Below are 21,785 nucleotides of genomic sequence, written 5' to 3'. Positions count from 1 at the left end.
CTGCTTTTTCAGTTGAGTCATGTATCATCTTTCTATTAACCTCCTGCAATATAAATTGAGATATAAAAATATATCAACAGTTTGAGTTTCTTGTATAACTCAAATGAAAAATGAAATGAGCATGATCTAGATTAAAAAAAAACAACTTTCTCATTAATTTGGGCAAGTTTAATACTGGCACAAAGAAAGTTTAGGATGATTTCAGACTTACTTACATTAGGTGTTTGCTCCAGATACCCATGTAAAATCAATCTCTCTCTCTCTTTCTCTCTATCTATCTCGCTCTCGCTCTCTATGACTCAATGACTATAGTAAATGTAAAGACAGTCTTTATGACATATGTCTACGCTTTCCACCTCTCAACCCATAGATGTACTTTTCTAAAGACAATTAAAATTAAGTTTAATTCATTTGAAGATTGCTTGACTTAATCACTGTTGGCTTCAACTTACAACTCCTGAAACTACAATCGGGTGAATTTATGCTTCTAACCATAATTAAACAATATATTTCAAACAAGAAAATGAAAGTGGGGTATATCAATGCACCTCTTATCCAGCTGTTTTGGAGGCTGAGGCAGGAGGATTAAAAGTGTGAGGCCAACCTCAGCAATTTATTGACATACTGTCTCAGAATAAAAAATAAAGTGTTGCAAATGTAAGTGAGTTGTAGAGCAACCCTGTGATCAACCCTTATCATCAATAAGAAATAAATTAAGTTTTATATTGAAAATTAGAATATAAATTCTGGGGATGTAATCAGTGGCAGAGCACTTGCCCAGCATTTGTAATGTCCTGAGTTTTAGCCCAAGGACTAAATAAGAAATTAAAAAGAAAATTTCTATTACTTTTCATTAAAGGAAATAATATTTCTCAGAATCAGTTCTGAACATCAGAGTGCTTTCATATTTTAAGATGAAGGGTGTGCTTGCTACAGTAATAATCAGCAATAATTCATCCATTGTTATTTAAATAAAATCAACAGGAAAGCCCAGTGCAGTGGCACATGCCAACTATTCTGGCTATTGGGGAGACTGAGGCAAAGGAACACTAAGTCCAAGGCCAGCCTGGGCACCTTAGTGAGGCCATTTCAAAATGAGTTTAACACAGTATTATATTAGCCCTGAGTTCAATCCCCAATAGCAAAAAAAAAAAAAAAAAAAAAAAAATGGTGACAGTGAGAGAGAGAGAGAGAGAGAGAGAGAGAGAGAGAGAGAGAGAGAGAATTAATTTACAATGGTAACCATGGAGCTTTCCTCTCCAGAGACTACCTTTTAGTTTAGAGATGTGTTGATGAAGCATGATCAATTCATCTTAATTTCTAGTTTTTTATCTAGTGATCAAACTTTACACTTAAAAACCTCTAGAAGTTTGTTGCATCTACTGGGATACTTTTCTAATCTAGTTTGGAAACTGAAGGTTTTAAAGGGACAGCAAATAGGACTTTCACATCAAGGGTTTTACAATCAAATCTATACCTTAAAATTCTAAGCCAACCATGGTGGCACACACCTTTAATCCCAGTGGCTCTGCAGCCTGAGACCAGAGGATGGAGTGTTCAAAGCCTGCCTCAGCAAAAGCGAGGCACAAAGCAACTCAATAGGACCCTGTCTCTAAAAAAAATACAAAATATGGCTGGTGACATGGCACAATGGATGAGTGCCTCTGAATGTAATACTTGGTACTCACTAAAAAAAAATCTAAATAGATGTGCATAATACTTTTACATGAATTAAATATGTTGAACATTTTAAGCATTTTATGGGTTCTAAATTGATAAAACTGCAAAAATATTTCATTTCAGACCTGGAAAATCTAATAAAAACAAGGTAATAGAACAAAAATTATTCAGATCACTTTACAGAAACAAATATTTCAAAAAGGTTTTTATATATATATATATATTTTATATATATATATATATTTTATATATATATATATATATATATCAGGAAAAACAAAGTAGGTTTTTTTTTTACTTGGTCAAATCCAATTCAGTTGAAAAGTAAATTCAAACAATTTTTAGGAAAGAAAGTAAACTGAAAAGCCTTTCTTCTAAGTATCCAACTCACCAGAGTCCACTCTTAGAAAATTCACGTCTGGAAGTGAGGAAAATTTGTCAGTAACACTCAGGTCTCCAAAGCTCAGCAGCTGAAAATTTTGTCTGCTCCCTAGAGGAACCTTAGAGAAAAAAACCATTCTCCAGAGATGTGCCCTACTTAAATACCTGAGACTCACCTAAGACCACACCCACTATAGGTTACCTCTTCTAAAAGTGCTGGATCCCACAATGAGATCACAGTGATTGGCTTTATATAATAGAGTAAACAACTTTGATGAGATTTAGGGTCAGACACAAGAAAGTTCACATGACTTAGGTTTTGCAAAGAGACATTTTAACTGAAACAATTATTTTATTAAATAATACTTTGTTTTACAACAATAACATCTCAATTAAAAAAAACATTGATTTATTTTTCTACTGGTGTTTAAAGTTTGAAATATCTGGTTGATTTTGATTTCTTGCTTTTTTGTTACTTCTTTCTTTTGTTCTCTCTCTCTCTCTCTCTCTCTCTCTCTCTCTCTCTCTCTCTCTCTCTCTCTTTTGGTACTCCTTATCACTGAACCCACAGTGAAAACCATTATATGGTATGGTGGTACACACATTTGTCCTCAGGTATGGAAATGTAGTTAAGTGGTAGTGTATCATCAAAAGTATTAAGGAAATAAGGCTTCTCAAACCTACACTAAATTTGGGGTAAATTTTTTCTACTCAATTAAAGAAATGCTTAGTTAACCAAAAGCAGACCTGTGGCAGAGTTAAGTTGAGGACTTTCTTTTGTTATAAACTGAGATGGAACTTGGCAGTTTGATAGATGTAAACATTGAAGCTCATCCACTTTGTGTTTCTTTGGTATCTACCAAAGATCTGTTTTTTATAAAACCCAAGTGTCATAGGTAATTGCATAAAGAGAAAGATCTGCCCTAAATCTGATGGATTGAATTTTTTAAAATTTCAGATAAGAAAATGATAGGATACACACACAAACACACACTCACACACACACACACACACACACACACACACACACACATACACACAGCCATATTGTACTAAGAATGATGAAATAATAGAAATCAGCATGTTAGAAGAATAATGAATGATTCTACTTCCAATAAAGCTTCAGAATAATTCTTCAGTGTTTTTCTTGTTCTCAAGTATTTTTCTTGATCTCAATTGTTTATTTTTTGTTTGTTTAGAGTATTGGAAACAAGTCCCAGTGGTGCTTTGCCACTGGGTTATATCTCCAGCCTGTTAAAGTTATTTATTTTGAGGCAAGATCTTAATAGGTTGCTTACAATCTCACAAAATTGCTGAGTCTGGCTTCAAACTTGCAATTCTCTGTCTCAGCCTATTGAGTTGATGGAATTAAAGGTGTGTAGCCCCAAGCCAATCTCTAGTCCTCAGTCTTAAGAAACATCCTGGTTTCAAGTTCTTAGAGATGGAAAATATTAATGAGAAGCTTAATTAAGTTCTTCAATACTTGATTTTCTGTGTTAATCCCAAGACATAGTTATGTTACTAGGTAGTCTTGAGCTCTTTATTCTCTCCAAGCTTAACTGTTTAGATTTTCTTTTGCTTTGTTTCAAGCTTAATTTTCAAAGAAGTGGTGCATTCCCTCAAATATCATGATTAAATTAATATCTCCTAGAAATTGATCATTTAATGTGGGCTGCTTTCAGTATAATTGAAGATTTTTGTTGGTTAGTATATATGGAGAATTTAGCCATTTTCCAACATGGTGAGTATATTTAATAATAATCCATTGTGTGTTTGGAAAATAGTATGGCATTGGATGTCAAGTATTTTATTTATTTATTTATTTATTTATTTATTTAATATTTATTTATTTATACATCATACATACATACATACCAAGAATAGAACCCAGTGGGACTTAAGCACTGATCCAAATCCCCAATTTAAAAAAAATTAAAAACAAGGAAGATCTTACTAAGCATTCTTTAGGGCCTCACTGTGTTACTGAGGCTGACTTTGAATTTGTGACTCTCTGGCCTCAGCCTCTTGAGCAGCTGTGATTATAGGCCTGCACCACCATGCCTGGAGGATGTTAAGTATTCTTATTATAAAATAGCTATGTGATGAATAGGTTATGCATAGATTAATTAGATAGGTTTTGTGATTTCACAATGTGTCTGTACCTCAATGTATCATGTTTACATAAATGTATATGATTTTATTGGTCAAATAAAAATATAATGTTAAAGTTAAAAGTTTTCTGAAATAGATTATGTAACACTGTGCTGCATGTGATTTTTTTTTTGAGAGAGAGAGACAGAGAGAGAGAGAGAGAAAGAGAGAAAGAATTATGTAATATTTATTTATTTTTTTTTTAGTTTTTGGTGGACACAGCATCTTTATTTGATTTATATGTGGTGCTGAGGATCAAACCCAGCTCCATGGGCATGTCAGGTGAGTTCACTACCACTTGATCCACATCCCCAGCCCTGCATTTGCTTTCTAAAAGAAAAAAAAAATTATAGTGCCTCACTGTGTTGCTCAGGTAGCCTCTAATTCCTATGCTCATTTGAGTTAGAACTATAGGCACACACTATGATACCCACCCTATATGGCTCTTAAAATATTAATGTTTAAGCATGACAGCCTCTGCCTATAATTCACCTACTGTGGAAGTTGAGGCAGGAGGAATGTACAGTCCAGGCCAACTTTAGCAATTTAGCCAGGCCCTAAGTAATTTAGGAGACCCTGTCTCAAAACAAAATAGAAATAGTTCTGGGAACATGGATCAGTGGTTTATACTCCTGGGAAAGGGAATTGTCAGAACCAAAAGTAAATAAAGAAATACATATATAAATGTTGGATTAGTTCAAAGAAGTGTATCACTCCATCAAATTACATGATTAAATGTTGATGTCTAATGGAAATTGAGAGTTTAATGTCAGCTGCTTTCACTATAATTGAAGTCTTTTGTTGGTTAGTAAGTATTTTATTCAGTGACTGATAAATTGGAATGCATTCTTTTATTCCTTATTTAGTAACAACATGTTCTAGGCATTAAGGACAGACCAAGAAAAAGGCAGACGACTCTATGAAAACTAACTGCTCTCATGAAAGAGCAAATATCTATTTCTAGAGGAAGGTATTGAATCCATAGGGTAAGGAATAATCACTTACCTTCAATAAGGTTAAGTATTATGAAGAAAAATACTGTTACTGTGATCATAAATGCTGAAGAGTTTACCCTGATTACTATAAGAAAAAAAATCTGACTTCAGAGATGAAACATGATTAGGGTGTGGTGGGCAGGGATAATCAAGTGGGAGAAAGTGTAAGTTCAAATGACTGAACTGAACCATTGAGTGTGGAGTGAGCTGACACAAGAGTGGAATAAATGAAGGATATAAAGTTAGACACAGCCAGAATATTCAGAAGCATGGAGGTCCCTGCAAGTCTGAATTTTGAATACATTTCCCTACAGAATATGGAATTTTGAATACATTCCCTAAGCCCATTGTTTCATGTATATAGAAATGACTTGTTGATATATGCACAACTTAGAAGACAATACAACCTATTTAGAGACTGAGATCCTTCAATATTTAAAGAGTTCATTCAAAGCAACGACTTAATTAAAATGGGCAAAGGATATCAAAAATTTCCAACACATGAAAAGATGTTCCATCTGATGCATGAAAGGACTCGAAATTTTCAAACACAGAACAGAGCAGATCAGGGAGGACAGTGTGAAGGATGAGTTCCGGAGTCAAAGTGCATGCAGAGCGCAGGCAGAACTCGCACCCTTTAGCTGGACCCAGGATTGGATGTCCTGCATCCAAACACCTTCTATGATGCCACTGTGGCTCAGCGAGCCTATCCGAGCCCGCGCACTGTAAGCTTCAGGTGGGAGAACCCAGGAGAGCTCACTGCAGGAGATCAGCGCTGCTGGACTGCTCTTCTTGGTTAGAGCTGCAGAAGGAAATTTATTAAGGAGCAGCCCTAAATTAGGACCCAGTTCTGTGTGAAAATATGCAAATTATTGTCCATTGTTGGCTTCTGCCATCCACCCACCCGCAATAAAATAAAATAAAATAAAATAAATAATTGAGTTTTAAAATAATAAAGGGCTGGGATGTAGTTCAGTGGGAAAACACCCCTGAGTTAGGGAAAAAAAAGAAGAAGAAGGAGGAGGGGGGGAGGAGGAGGAAAGAAAAAAGAACCTACTATGTATTTTCCCAAAGTATTTGTAAAGTTGCTGTAGGGATTTTGAGAGTAAAAGGATTTAATTTTATTATTCTGTTTTTCAGTGTGTTTTTTTTTTTTTTATAATTCTGATGAATTAGTTTCTCGTTCTTGTGTAATTGCAAAGTAAAATCTAAATAAGTGTTTGCTTTGTTTGGAAGAAAGCAATGATGGTTCACTTAGAGTTTTCAAAACTTGGAAAGCTGACTTTTAATTCTGCCTAGAGAAATAAGGACCACATTTCCTGAGAAAATGTACCCAAGTTCCTTCCAAGATGGATCTGATATCAGAGAGAGAAGAAAGGTTCAGGTTTATTTCACTTTCCTTTGAACTCTTCACTGATCTTTTAGTCTTCCAACTAAAACCACCTGGCACACTTCCAACTAACACCAACTGGGTACATTCCTCACTAGAATTTACTGCCACCATACAAATGAGGAAAAAATTGACTTGTTACCTGGAAATGTTCTCCTCAAACCCTGATGTTTGTTTGTTTGTTTGTTTCTGATAAATCTTAGATTCAGAGACCCTGAAATCAAGATTGTTCAGAAGATGCGGGTGGGTGGATGGCAGAAGCCAACAATAAACAATAATTTACATATTTTCACACAGAACTGGGTACTAATTTAGGGCTTGTCCTCAATAAATTTCCTTCTGCAGCTCTAACCAAGAAGAGCAGTCCAGCAGCGCTGATCTCCTGCAGTGAGCTCTCCTGGGTTCTCCCACCTGAAGCTTACAGTGCGCGGGCTCGGATAGGCTCGCTGAGCCAGAGTGGAATTAAAGCAACTGTTTAAATGCAAGATCTCAAAATCAAATGCAACACATTGTTACATAATTTATTTCAGAAAACTTTTAAATTTAACATTATATTTTTATTTGACCAATAAAATCATATACACTCATGTAAACATGATACTTTGAAGTACAGACACATTGTGAAATCACAAAACCTATCTAATTAATCTATGCATAACCTATTCATCACATAGCTATTTTATAATAAGAATACTTAACATCTTCCAGGCATGGTGGTGTAGGCCTATTATCACAGCTTCTCAAGACGCTGAGGCCAGAGATTCACAAGTTCAAGTCAGCCTCAGTAACACAGTGAGGCCCTAAAGAATGCTTAGTAATACATTCCTTGTTTTAAATTTTTTTTAAAAAAAGTGGGGATTTGGATCAGTGGTTCAGTCCCACTGGGTTCTATCCCTGGTATGTATGGCTGTATGCATGTATGTATGTATATATGTATGTATAAATAACTAAATAACTAACTAACTAAATAAATAAATAAATAAATAAACTTGACATCCGCTGCCATACTATTTTCCAAACACAGAATATATTATTATTAAATATACTCACCATCTTGGACAATGGCTAAATTCTCCATATATACTAACCAACAAAAATCCTCAATGACAGTGAAAGCAGCCCACATTAGATATTCCAGTAGATATTAATTTAATCATGAAATTTGAGGAAATGCACCACTTCTTTGAACTAATACAGCATTTATGTATGTACTTGCTTCTTTGTTTTTGGTCCTGACAATTGAATCCAGTTAATATCATAACAAGCCAAAAATCAGTGATGGAAAAACAGAGGGATTTACTGCACAGCTGCCCAGACACCCAGTAGCCAATGTTTTTATTGTAGCTTAAATCAAAGACTATGTGCTTAGTGCTCAGTCATCCACAGGTGTTGACAAAGAAGAGTCTAGGTTAAGTGGGTCTAGGTTAAGCATTGATTCAGTATTTTGAAATCAGCTTTCTAAGTAACTGCCATTCAAGTCTATTGATTGTCCACCAAGACAAACTGCCAATCCTGAGAAAAGTGCCTCACTCAGAGTCAGAGCACTCTACCTTCTTTGTTAAAGTAGATTACAATTCTTTGCCCTTGGGTTATTTGATTCTCATTTCCCCCTCTGGAGAGTGTGTGAGTGAGCAGCCCATCCGCACTGACAACAGAGGCTTACTGCCCCACAGGTGCTCAGTATGGAGAGATTCAGATTCATAATCATAAAAGGATGATTTCATTTCATAAATACCTCACAGGATCATTTCCAGGGTCTTTGTTGCCATAATCAAATAAGAAATGCTGCTCTAGTTCTTTGTTATAAACTGAGTATACATTTTATAACAAATTTTGTATCTGTAAATAAGTGATATTAAAGTCTTTTAGGATTTTTTGCTGTCTTTTTGTTTGTTTCTTTGTTTTTTATTAGTTGTTCAAAACATTACAAAGCTCTTGACATATCATATTTCATACATTTGATTCAAGTGGATTATGATCTCCCATTTTTACCCCATATACAGATTGCAGAATCACATCTGTTACACATCCACCTTTTACATACTGCCATACTAGTGTATGTTGTATTCTGCTGTCCTTCCTATCCTCTGCTATCCCCCTTCCCTCCCCTCCTCTCCCCTCCCATCTTCTCTCTCTACCCCATCTACTGTAATTCATTTGTCTCCCTTGTTTTTTTCCCTTTCCCCTCACTTCCTCTTCTATGTAATTTTGTATAACAATGAGTGTCTCCTTCCATTTCCATGCAATTTCCCTTCTCTCTCTCTTTCCCTCCCATCTCTCTTCCCTGTTTAATTGTAATCTTCTTCTCATGCTCTTCCTCCCTGCTCTGTTCTTAGTTGTGCTCCTTATAGAAAAGAAGACATTTGGCATTTGATTTTTAGGGATTGGCTAGCTTCACTTAGCATAATCTGCTCTAATGCCATCCATTTCCCTGCAAATGCCATGATTTTGTCATTTTTTAGTGCTGAGTAATATTCCATTGTGTATAAATGCCACATTTTTTATCCATTCATCCATTGAAGGCCATTTAGGTTGGTTCCACAGTCTAGCTATTGTGAATTGTGCTGCTATGAACATCAATGTAGCTGTATCCCTATAATATACTCTTTTAAGGTCTTTGGGGAATAGTCCAAGAAGGGGAATAGCTGGGTCAAAGGGTGGTTCCATTCCCAGCTTTCCAAGGAATCTCCATACTGCTTTCCAAATTGCCACACTAATTTGCATTCCCACCAGAAATCTGCAAGTGTACCCTTTTTCCCACATCCTCGCCAGCACTTGTTGTTTGACTTCAAAATGGTTGCCATTCTTACTGGAGTGAGATGGTATCTTAGGGTGGTTTTAGTTAGCATTTCTCTGACTGCTAGAGATGGTGAGCATTTTTATAAAGTCTTTAGGATTTTTTTTTCTGTCTTAATGACAGCTAAAATTTTCTAGAGTGCTAACTGTGCCCCAGGTAATGCATTAATCCTGGCTCTTTTAATATTCATAACACTTTTCTGAAGTGCTAAACTTTTGGAGAAATTAATTTTTCAAAAAAGAAATTAAGCTTGAAAAAAAGCAAAAGAAAATCCAAACAATTAAGCTTGGAGAGAATAAAGAGCTCAAGACTACCAAGTCATGTAACTATGTCTTGGGGTTAATTCAGAAATTCAAGTATAGAAGCACTTCATTAAGCTTCTCATTAATATTTCCCATCTCTAAAAACCTGAAACCAGGGTGTTACTAAAGATCTAGGGCTATAAATTGGCTTGGTGCGGCACACCTTTAATTCCATCAACTCAATAGACTGAGTCAGAGGATTGCAAGTTTGAAGCCAGACTCAGCAATTTTGTGAGATTCTAAGCAATCTACAAGAACCTGGTCTCAAAATGAATAACTTTAACAGGCTGGGGATGTAGCCTAGTGGCAAAGCAACACTGGGACCTGTTTCCAATATCCTAAACAAACAAACAAAAATAATTTTCTTGAGAACAAGAAAAATAATTGAGAACAGGAAAAATACTGAAGAATAGTTCTGATGCTTTATTGGAAGTAGAGTCATTCTTTATTCTTCTAACATGCTGATTTCTATTACTTCATCTTTCTTAGTACAATATAGCTGTGTGTGTGTGTGTGTGTGTGTGTGTGTGTGTGTGTGTATCTTATTGTTTTCTTATCTGCAACTTTTAAAAAATCAATCCATCAGATTTAGGGCAGATTTTTCTCTTTATGAAATTACCTATGACACTTTGGTTTTATAAAAAACAGATCTTTGGTAGATGCCAAAGAAACACAAACTGAATGAGCTTCACAATTTACATCTATCTCACTGCCAAGCTCCATCTCAATTTATAACAAAAGAAAGTCCTAAACTTAATTCGGCCACAGGTCTGCTTTTGGTTAACTAAATATTTTTTTTAATTGACTAGAAAAAATTCACCCAAAATTTAGTGCAGGTTTGAGGAGGCTTATTTCCTTAATACTTTTGATGATGCTTTACCACTGAACTACATTTCCATAGCTGAGGTCAAATGCATGTACCACCAGGCCAAACTGTTTTTTCCACTGTTGGTTCAGTGGAAAAGAGCACCAAAATAAAAGAGAGAGAGAGAGAGAGAGAGAGAGAGAGAGAGAGAGAGAAGAAGGAAGAGTAACCAAAAAGCAAGAAATAAAAATAAATCAGAGATTTCAAACTTTAAATATCAGTAGAGGAATTCAAACTTTCAAACTTTAAACATCAGTAGAGGAAGAAATCATTTTTTTAATGAGACGTTGTTGTTTTAAAACTAAGCATTATTTAATAAAATAATTTTTCATTTAAAATGTCTCTTTGCAAACCCAAGTCATGGAAACTTTCTCATGTCTGACCCAAAATCTCATCAAAGTTGTTTACTCTATTTTATGAATCTAATCACTGTGATCTCATACTATGATTCACCACTTTTAAAAGAGGTAACCTATAGTGGGTGTGGTTTTAGGTGAGTTCCAGGTATTTAAGGAGGGCGTTTCTCTGGAGAATGCTTTTTCCTCTAAGGCACCTCTAAGGAGCAGACTGAATTCTCAGCTACTGAGCTTTGGAGGCCTGAGTGTTACTGACCCAGTGATACAGACAAATTTTACTTACTTCCAGACGTGAGTTTTCTTAGAGCAGACTCTGGTGAGTGGAAATTTAGAAGAAAGGCTTTTAAGTTTACTTTCTTTCCTAAGAATTATTTGAATTTACTTTTCAACTAAATTGGGTTTTGTCCAAGTAAAAATCCTACTTTGTTTTATATATACTGTGTATATGTGAGTGTGTATACATACATGTATATACATATATAATTAGACTATTTGTAAAATATTGGTTTCTGCTAGGTGATCTGAGTAATTTTTATTCTATTCCCTTGTGTTTTATTTGATTTTGCAGGTATGAAATAAAATATTTCTGCAGTTTTATAAATTTTAGAATCCATAAATTGCTTAAAATATTCAGTATATTTTATGCATTTAATAGGTTTTATGCACATCAATTTAGATTTTCTTTCTTAGTGGGTACCAGATATTGAATTCAGAGGCACTCATCCATTGAGCCATATCACCAGCCATATTTTGTATTTTATTTAGAGATACGGTTCTATTGAATTGCTTAGTGCCTCCTTTGCTGAGGTAGGCTTTGATCTCTCCATGCTCTGGCCTCAGGCTCCAGAGCCACTGGGATAAAGGCATGTGCCACCATGATTGGCTTAGAATTTTAAGATATAGATTTGATTGTAAAACCCTTGATGTGAAAGTCCTATTTGCTATTTCTTTAAAATCTCCAATTTCCAAACTAGATTTGAAAAGTAGTCCACTAGATGAAACAGACTTGTAGAAGTTTCCAAGTGAGAAATTTGATCACTAGAGAAAAATAGTAGAAATTAGAGAAATTGATCATGCTTCATCATGATCAATGATCTCTAAACTGTATCTCCAAACTGAAGGGTACTCTCTGGAGAGGAAAGCACCATTGTTAATTTATGCGCTCTCTCTCTCTCTCTCTCTCTCTCTCTCTCTCTCTCTCACACACACACACACACACACACACACACACTACTTTTTTATACTGGGGATTAAACCCAGGGCTAATGTTCCCCTGTTTACAGCCTGTTTTGATGTGGTCTCAATAAGGTACCCAGGCTGGCCTTGAACTTAGTTTCCTTTTGCCTCAGACTTCCCAGGAGTTGGGATAGTAGGCATGTGCCACTGCACTGGAATCTCTAGCTGATTTTGTTATAAATAACAATGGTTTAATTGTTGCTGATAACTACTGTAGCAACTACATACTCATCATCTCAATATATAAAGTCACTCTGATGGTAAGAACGGATTCTGGTAAATATCATTTTCTTTAATAAGAAGTAATAAAAAATTATTTTTTTATTTTTTTATTTCCACATCAGTCCTGGGGCTAAAACTCTGGATCTTACAAGTCCTGGGCAAGTGCTCTACTACTGATTACATCCCCAGTATTACATTCTAATTTTCAATTTAAACTTAATTTATTTCTTCATTAGTAATAAGGATTGAACACAGGATGGCTCTACAACTGAGTTACATCCTCAACCCCTTTTTCATTTTTTTTTTATTCTAAGACAGGATCTCAATAAACTCCTGAGGTTGCCCTCACATTTTCAATCATCTTCCCTCAGCCTCCAAATAGCTGGGAAAAGAGGCATGCATTGATAAACCCCACTTCATTTTATTTTTTTAAATATATTATTCAATTAAAGTTAGAAGCATAAATTCAACTGTTTGTAGTTTCAGAAGATGGAAGTTGAACCCAACAGTGATAAAGTCAAACCATCTTCAAGTGAATTGTGCTTAATTTTAATTGTCTTTTAGAAAAGTCCATCTATGGATAGAGAGGCAGAAATCATAGACATTTGGCAAAAAGATTAACTGTCTCTATGTTTGTTACCATCATTGAGTCAGAGAGACAAAAAAAAAAACAGAGAGAGAGTGAGAGAGAGAGAGAGAGAGAGATCTTAGGTGGGCATCTGGAAAATGATCTGATCTGATCTGGAAAAATCAGCTAATGTAAGTAAGTCTAGAATCATCCTAAAACTTCTTTGTCCCAATATTACACTTGCCCAAATGAATAAGAAAGTTGCTTTTTGAAAAATAAGATCATTTTCATCTCATTTTGTCATTTGGGTCATAGAGGAAACTCAGCCTACATATCCAGGTTTGTCTTACAAAAAGTTAATAAAAGATTAGGCAGGTGAACCATCAGTACTGACCAAAGCCTTTTTATTGTTTTTATACCATCATCAAGACACAAGAATAACACTCTCCCCTCTCCCTCTTTCCTTTTACTCCATCTTTTATATTTTTGGATTCAGAAACATGGATTCCTATGTCTTGCAAAACTTCCAGAGTGAACTCACATGCTCCATTTGCATGAATTACTTCTTAGAACCTGTCACCATAGACTGTGGACATACCTCTCGCCGACCCTGCCTCTTTCTCTGCTGGGAAGAAGCCCAAATGCCAATGTGCTGCCCTGAGTGCAAAGAAATAGTAGAGAAGTCAGACTTCAGGACCAACATCATGCTCAAGAAGCTGGCTTCTCTTGCCAGACAGGCCACACCTCCCTCTGACAGCAGGTCTGGGGAGCAGCTCTGCAGGACACATGGGGAGAAAAAGTGGCTCTTCTGTGAGGTGGACAAGAGCCTGCTCTGTTCACCCTGCTCTGAGTCACCGGAACATGCAGTTCACAGCTACAGCCCAGTGGCATGTGCAGCAGAAGAGTACAGGGTGAGTGATGGGCCTGAAGTAACTTAGAACCTGTAGGGTTCAGATCAAAGAGAGAAATTAAGAACCATGATAATCAGGCAGTTGAGAATGCAGATGGTAGAGGTGGTGATGTTTCAGTGTAAATCATAAGAGGTAACCATGCTGTTTAAATGTTGATCAATTGGACACTATAATCATAATGCTCATTTCCTGCTCCTGAAGGACATTTCCACTAGAAACATTGTCTAAATGACAGAGCATGGTGGCTATGCCAATAATCCTAGCTATTCAGCAAACTGAGTCAGGAGGATCCCAAATTTGAGGCCAAACTGGGCAACCTAGTAAGACACAGTTCTTCTTTCATTTGTTTTAGAGTCTGAGATATAGCTCACAGGTAAATTCTTGCCTATTTTATGGGAAACATTGGCTTCAATCTCCAGTACTGAAAAATAAATAAAGAAGTAAATATATGTCCAAATATGTGGAATTGGGGCAGCAGTACAGCAGATGGCTAGTACTAGGAACATGGGCTTCTTTTATTGAAGGATGGACCCTTACATAGTGAGGTTATGTAAAAACTGCTTTCTCAGGAAATTGGTTGTATTATCTATTATCTATGGATTTCTTTCAAATTTTTTTTCTTTTGCTTCAAATATCTAAAATAGTAAAATCAATTTAGACTAATTTGTAAAAATCTGACTCTTTTAAACTAAATATTACTGTATTACCAGGCACTATTTTATTCCATTACACAGAATATGAAACCTACAAAACCATCTTCCCTATTACTCAAGCCTATGTTTGTGTTGCAGGAAAAACTGCTAAAGAAAATGGATCATTTATGGCAAATGACTCAGGATATGCAAGATAATATAAATGAAGAAATTAACAAATGTCAGTCCTTTGTGGTAAGTTTGAAAATGTTTTCATTATTCTAATTAAAATGTTGCTAATTCATTATGCTAATTAAAATGTTGCTGTCAGATAAATTTGAGTTGATATTGAAGGATAGTGTTTTCATCTTAAAAAAAAAAAGCAATGATTTCTGGTAATAGTATGAATACACTGGCCAACACAAGCTAATGTGAAGAATACAAGTATATGGGGGTGAATGAGGAATGACTGGTATTCTTTGTCCAACTTTGGAGGTTTGGATAAATCTTCCCAGACACTGAGGATAAGACAGTATTGCATTAGTTAGTTGGAAGGAGAGGAGAGATATATATTTTTAACTATGGGCAATGTGGAGGTTCTTTTTATAATGTTTCATACAGTGTATATATATATTGAGAAATATTTAGAAGAATCAGACAAAGGAACAAATGAAAAGAAGGAAGATTCAGATAAAAGAGGAAACAATGCATTAAGAACTCTGAAAAGACATCATAGGGAGATAGCCTGGGACCCCTCAGACATTTTTTTAAATAGGAGATAGGCAAGAAACAGAGAAAAAATGGTAGACAGTATTACTAAATATTTAAAACACTGTGTGAGCATGAGACAAAAAGTATTTGAAATATTTGCTTGATGTTAAGATAATAATATTTGAAGCTTTAAAAAAGTTTTTGAATGTAATCTTTTTAAACGAATATCTCTACAGGACTATGTAGTCTTAAGGAAGAATATGATCCAAGTTCAATATCAGATGATGCATAAGTTTCTTCTGGAGGAGGAGCGATTTCAACTGAAGACACTAGAAAGAGAAGCACAGGAGATTTTTCAACAACTCACAGACAGTGAAATCAGAATGGCCCAACAGAGGGAAAGGCTGAAGGAAATGTACAGGGAGCTGACTGACATGTGCCATAAGCCTGACATGGAGTTGCTCCAGGTGACCAGGGAGGGTCCATCCTGAAAGAGAGGAATTCTTGTCTGGGCAATGTTGCCTGCAGAGCCCACTGTGCTCAGCTGAGTGACAGGAGCTCCTTTACACCCATCATTGTCCAATCACTTGTTTCCCTATATTCTGGTAATCTTGATAGATTGTAAGTCTTGCAGAAGGTAAATGAGACAAAATATCGTGTCACTAAGATGACTATACACACAGAGAAATTATCCAAAACCTTGGTAATCAGAGGAAAGTTAATTTTGTTGAGGAAATATTCAGTTTATGTTTCCCAACTCCATCATCACTCTCTGTTCTGCACAAAAGCAGATGAGGCTTTTCCCCTCTAATAGGCATGTACAGAAGTTGTTGATCAATTTCAGTGCACTATTTTTTCAAATAGCTCACTGTTAACTGTAACTGTCAGACGGGGTCAGATCTCTCCTGGAACTAAGACTGGGAGATGAGTGACACAGGTCCTGTTGTATCACTGCACAGACCCTTTCTAAGCTCCATCCTTCACCAAGTCTGTCTTCCATGTTTAATGTGGGCTTTGGTATTACCATAAACTCAGGTGACTTTTCAGAGGAAAATGAGAAAAAAAATGTTACACACACACACACACACACACACACACACACACACACACACACTAAAGGACCAAAGTACCAAGAGGATACAGATGGACACATTATTAATACTATCTCTTTTTTTTCCTTTTAGGACTTAGGGGACATTTTTGAAAGGTGAGTTTTATGTAATAATCTCTGGTTTATGAGAAAGTTTTTTTTTTCTTGAAGAAGAGAAATTTTATGTTTTTAGATATTGACATCTTTATCTGTGGATATTATTTTTGAAAAGAGGCTCTGAGGTAATATGTACCTTGGTTTCAAAAATGTCCTTACATGGCTTAAGTCAACCATACTAAGAATGATTTGGTGTTCTGGGCTTTGTTTCACCCATTCCTTCTATCCTCTCCCGCCCAGTCCCAATAAACCTTACTAAGGATATTTTCATAAATATTGAATCCCAGAAAAGGATTCAATTCTAATGAGGTAGAAGGTAAACAGGATAGGAAAGAGTACTACTCCCTAGGATGGGAAAGGGTGGGGGCTTCATTACCATCAGTAACAATGACCAGATCCCATGTCATCACGGCACACAGCACATGTTCAGAGGGGAAGGGCTGCCTCAGAACCCTCAAGATCAGTGCTACCAGGCTGTACTAGATACCCTCCATGGGCAGAGATGATCAAAGTCACTGCTTCAAGGAACCTTCCTCTTTAGAAACCAATGACTATACCATTGTTGACCTCTGTGGAATAAAGTCCGAAAAGTTGAAAATTCTGCTTTCTCCAAGATATCCAAGATCTTTGCATATTCCAAGGTTGATTCAGGAATGAAACTCAGTGTTCTTTAAGTTGGATAATGTTTGAGATGAATAAGGAGACTGAATTTTAGTATATTAAATTTAGAAAAAAGTATCATACAAACCCGAGAGAGTTGAATAAAATGTATACCTACTTCACCAACATGGGTAATTTTAACAACATCTTGGATTAAAAGTGGTATCTTTGTAATGATTTTTTGTTTGACCTTTGTTTTGAAAGTGTAACTGGTATCATTCTTTCCAGAATCGAGTTGCTGGAGATGGAGAAGCCCACGCCAGTGAACCCAGAGCTCTCTTCATTACACATCACTGGAATCTTGGATATGCTGAACAAGTTCCGAGGTCAGTGTGAGCCTTTGGCACTCAGGTTTAAATTTTTTAGTAGGTTCCTCAAATAAAAGGCTTCCCATTTTTAATATTCTGATGTGAAAAGTTTATATCTTTTTTCCTTGTCTAGTCACAATACAATGACCAAGACCACACTTGTTAACTTATAGCTCAGATACATATTCTAGTTCTAATACAGACAGTACAAGAAAAGGAATATTATTGGTGTTTGCAGAATTATTAAGCAATACAATGTTTACCTCTCAGAACAGCCATTAATATTTGGTGTTTTTTCAGTTTATTCTAATTTTGAAGATTTAAATGTGATATTGGTTGCTTTTAATCTATTCTATATTCCAAGTACATTTATGATATGCAATAAGCAAATAATAATTATTATTTATAAAATACAAGTTTTATTGAACAAAAAAAGACTAAATTTCTCATAAATAGAACAATTTAATACCATCAGATGGATTTCAAAAGAACTGAAAGGTAAGTGATCTGTAAACATGACCCAGCCATGTTTGTGCATCACTAGAGAGGAGGTCTAGATATCAGAAGGCTGAAACCCATGTTAGATTGGATTCATGGTCTCAACAGATCATGTAAGTCCAAGGTTCTTTTCTGTCAAGTGTGCAGATGTTGCTTTCTGTCAAATTATTTGGTGTTTGATAATGAAACAGTCACAATCATAGCAAAATAGTGTCTCTTTATTAATGGTATCAAAAACAATTCAAGAAGAGATTTCTATTAAGAAAAGAAAAGAAAAAAGCCTTTTTTTCTTTTGTGACCTGAAACAAACCATCCAAAAGCTGACATTAAATTACCCCTTCACTCAACAAGGAGTACCTTCGGTTTTCTTTTATTTGGCATTATAATTTAAAGATTTCTCAGTGCTAAACAGGGCATAGGAAACTTTCTCCATCCATGAGTTTGAACTCTCTCTGGTCCCTACTGTTTCTTAGAAGAGGGGCAAATAAAGAGATTGATTAGGTAGACAGTTTTTGCCCAAGACATGCAAATACTCTTTACTGATATGATTTTTGTTTTGTTTTGTTTTGTTTTTGTGCAGTGAATAATGGAACTATCCAAGGATGGGCCAATTGCTATATGAGCCTTTCTCATGAAGATAGAAATAAGATATTTGGAGATGATGGTGGAACTAAAGATCCCCAGACAGTTGAGAGTTATGTTATATGGAGTGCTGAGGGATTTACCTCTGGTAGACACTACTGGGAGGTGGATGTGGGGAACACCTCCAACTGGATTCTGGGCGTCTGTAAAGATTTTATGACAAGTGACACTTTTGATTCTGAGAAAGCATTTCTCCTATTTTCCTTAAAGAAGAACAAAGCCTGTAGGCTCTCCACCAACTCCCCATCCTTAACTCAGTATGTACAAAGACCTGAGGGTCAGGTTGGGGTATTTCTAGATTATGAAAATGAAATTATTAACTTCTATGATGTTTACCGATGTTCCCTCATATGCAGTTTATCTCTTCCCTTCTTGACCTCACCTCTGAATCCTTTTCTTTTCCTTGATTCTCCCTAAAATTTAGGTTTTCCTGGGCATGGTGTCACATGTCTATAATACCAGCTACACAGGAAGTTGAGACAGGAGGGACACAAGTTTTGAGGGCAGACTGGTTATTTAAAGAGAGTTAAAAGGGGGGATTAGTGTGTGTAGCCCTGTAGTACAGCCCTTGTCTAGTAGGTGTGAGGCTCTGGGTTCATTCCATAATACTGAAAAAAGAAAGAAAATGAAAATTTTAAAAGAAAATAAGAATTATTTGGTGAATGTCCATATCTGAAGAAACTGTGTTCTTGGGACTACCTCATGTCATGTTACCATTCTACACAAGATATCTGTGGGCTTGTTTTAACTTAAGGAAGTATAATCATTTTATGGTCATAAATTGTGATAACCACATTGAACTTATGAATTTGTTTATTAAATTTTATTGTAATAAAGTGTTGTAAAACCACCACAATGTGATTTGAGGTTAGTTTTCAATTGCTTCAAATAATTCAAAACCCCATCTACCATGGGAGCCCACGCTTAGCCCAGACTTCCCACACCAGCAAAACTAAGCTTTAGATTTGATGATGAAATAAAACCCTTCCATGATAAGGAAAAGTTAAAAGAATTTACAATTAGAAAGAATACAATAGAGAACATCCAGAACAAAATATTCTACAAAGAGCAAATGAAAAACAATGGAGAAAATCAGCAGAGGGTGGTATCACACTAAAGGAAAATCTAGTCAGAAAAGAAACCAAGTCTATTAAATACCAAAAATAAATAAAAATAGCTAGAAATACAAATCATGTCTCAATAATAACTGAATGCTTAATGGCCTAAACTCACCAATAAAAAGACATAGACTATATGTCAACATCATTGTAATGTTTTCAGTAACCAATAAAAAAAATAAAAATAAATAAATAAATAAAATAAAAAATAAATAAATATAAAAATTTTTTTTGAAAAATTTAAAAAGACATAGGCCAGCAGATTGCATTAAAATAAAGACTCAACAATATGCTATCTCCAAGAGAGTCATCTCACAGGAAAAGTCATTCTCAAACTGAAGGTGAAAGGTTGGGAAAAAGCATATCACTCACATGAACTGCAGAAGTAAGCAGGGGTTTCCACTGTCATGTGAAATAAAGTAGACTTCACGCTAAGGTTAATCAAAAGGAATAAAGAAGGACACTACATACTTCTCAAGGGAACCGTACACTAATAAAACTTGACAATTATAAATATATGTGCCGCAAACAATGGAGCATCTATGTTCATCAAATAAAATCTTCTCAAGTTCAAGAGTCAAATAGACCACAACAATAATTTGGGGTGACTTTAACACACCTCTTTCATCACTAGATAGATCTTCCAGATAAAAGCTGAACAAAGAAACTATAGAATTCAATAATGTAATAATCAATAACTTAAACTTAACTGACATATATAGAATATTTCATCGTTCAACAAGTGAGAAACTTTCTTCTCAGTAGAACACGGGTCCTTCTCTAAAATAGACCATATATTATGCTACAAAGCAACTCTTAGCAAATGTAAAAAAGTGGAGATACTACCTTGCCTTCTATTAGATCATAATGTAATGAAATTATAAATCAATGGTAAAATAAGAAATAAAATTTACTCCAACACCTGGAGATTAATAATATGCTACTGAATGAACAATGGGTTGAAAACACATGAGCAACGAGACTAAAAAAAATTAGAGATGAATGAGAACACAGATACAACATATCAAAATTTTTGAGACACTATGTAATCAGTTCTAAGAGGAAATTTCATTGCATGGTGTTCATTCCTTGAAAGAAGAAAAAGTCAACAAATAAATGACTTAAAATTGCATTGCAAAGCCCTAGGAAAAGAAGAACAAATCAACATTAAAAGCAGTAGAATACTGGAAATAATTAAAATCATAGCTGAAATCAATGATATTGAAACAAGAGAAACAATTGAATAAAATGATAGTACAAAAGTCGTTTCTTTTTTAAATTTTTTAAATTGATTTTATTGTTTTTTAAATACATGATAACAGTTGTTTCTCTGAAAAGCAATAAATAAAATTGACAGACCCTTAGCCTTGCTAACAAAGAGAAAGAGAGAGAAAACTCAAATTGCTAACCTACATGAGAAAAGGGAAATGTCACAACAGACACTACAAAAATAGAGAAGATAATTATAAATTATTTGAAAACTTGTACTTTATTAAAAAAAAACAAAAGCATAGACAAATTTTAGAGTCATATGATTTGCTCACATTGAATCAGCCTGATATACACAATTTAAACAGATCAATTTTTAAGTGATGAAATAGAAGACACCATCAAAAGTCTACCAACCAAGAAAAACCCAGGACCGATGCATACACAGCCAAGTTGTACAACACCTTTAAAGAAGAACTAATACCAATACTCTTCAATTTATTTCAGGAAATAGAAAAAGAGGCAGCACTTCCAAACTAATCCTATGAGGCCAATATCACCCTGATTTCAAAACCAGGCAAAGACACATCAAAAAAAGAAAACTTCAGACCAATATCTCTAAAGAACATAGATGAAAAAATTCTTAATAAGATTCTTGCAAATCAAATACAAAACATAACAAAAAGATCCTGCACCAAGATCAAGTGGATATCCCAGGGATGCAAGATTGCTTCAACATACAGAAATCAATAATTGTAATTGATGACATCAATAGACTTAAAGATAAGCATCATAAGATCATCTCAATAGACTCAGAAAAAGAATTTCACAAATACAGCACTACTTTATGTTCAAAACATTAGAAAAACTTGGGATAACAGGAACATAACATCATAAAGGCTATCTATGCTAAGCCCCAGGCCAACGTCATTCTAAATGGAGAAAA

The 21,785-nt window shown here is 35.2% G+C and overlaps 2 protein-coding genes across 2 annotated transcripts in view; one reads left to right on the top strand and one right to left on the bottom strand.

Moving 5' to 3' along the window:
• Nucleotides 1–21,785, bottom strand: part of LOC143391245 (N-acetylated-alpha-linked acidic dipeptidase 2-like) — a 152,946-nt gene that overhangs the window by 47,687 nt on the left and 83,474 nt on the right. The window lies entirely within an intron of this gene.
• Nucleotides 13,444–18,929, top strand: LOC143392098 (tripartite motif-containing protein 64C-like). The gene is made up of 6 exons (XM_076844940.2): nt 13,444–13,872; nt 14,646–14,741; nt 15,434–15,664; nt 16,382–16,404; nt 17,293–17,390; nt 18,451–18,929. Exons 1-6 carry the CDS (start codon nt 13,444–13,446, stop codon nt 18,927–18,929), a joined length of 1,356 nt encoding a protein of 451 aa, XP_076701055.2.

Source organism: Callospermophilus lateralis, chromosome 2, assembly GCF_048772815.1.
Source record: "Callospermophilus lateralis isolate mCalLat2 chromosome 2, mCalLat2.hap1, whole genome shotgun sequence".
Classification (NCBI taxonomy): domain Eukaryota; kingdom Metazoa; phylum Chordata; class Mammalia; order Rodentia; family Sciuridae; genus Callospermophilus; species Callospermophilus lateralis.
Note: the sequence above shows the minus strand (reverse complement) of the source record. Positions and strands in the feature narration are given on the sequence as shown.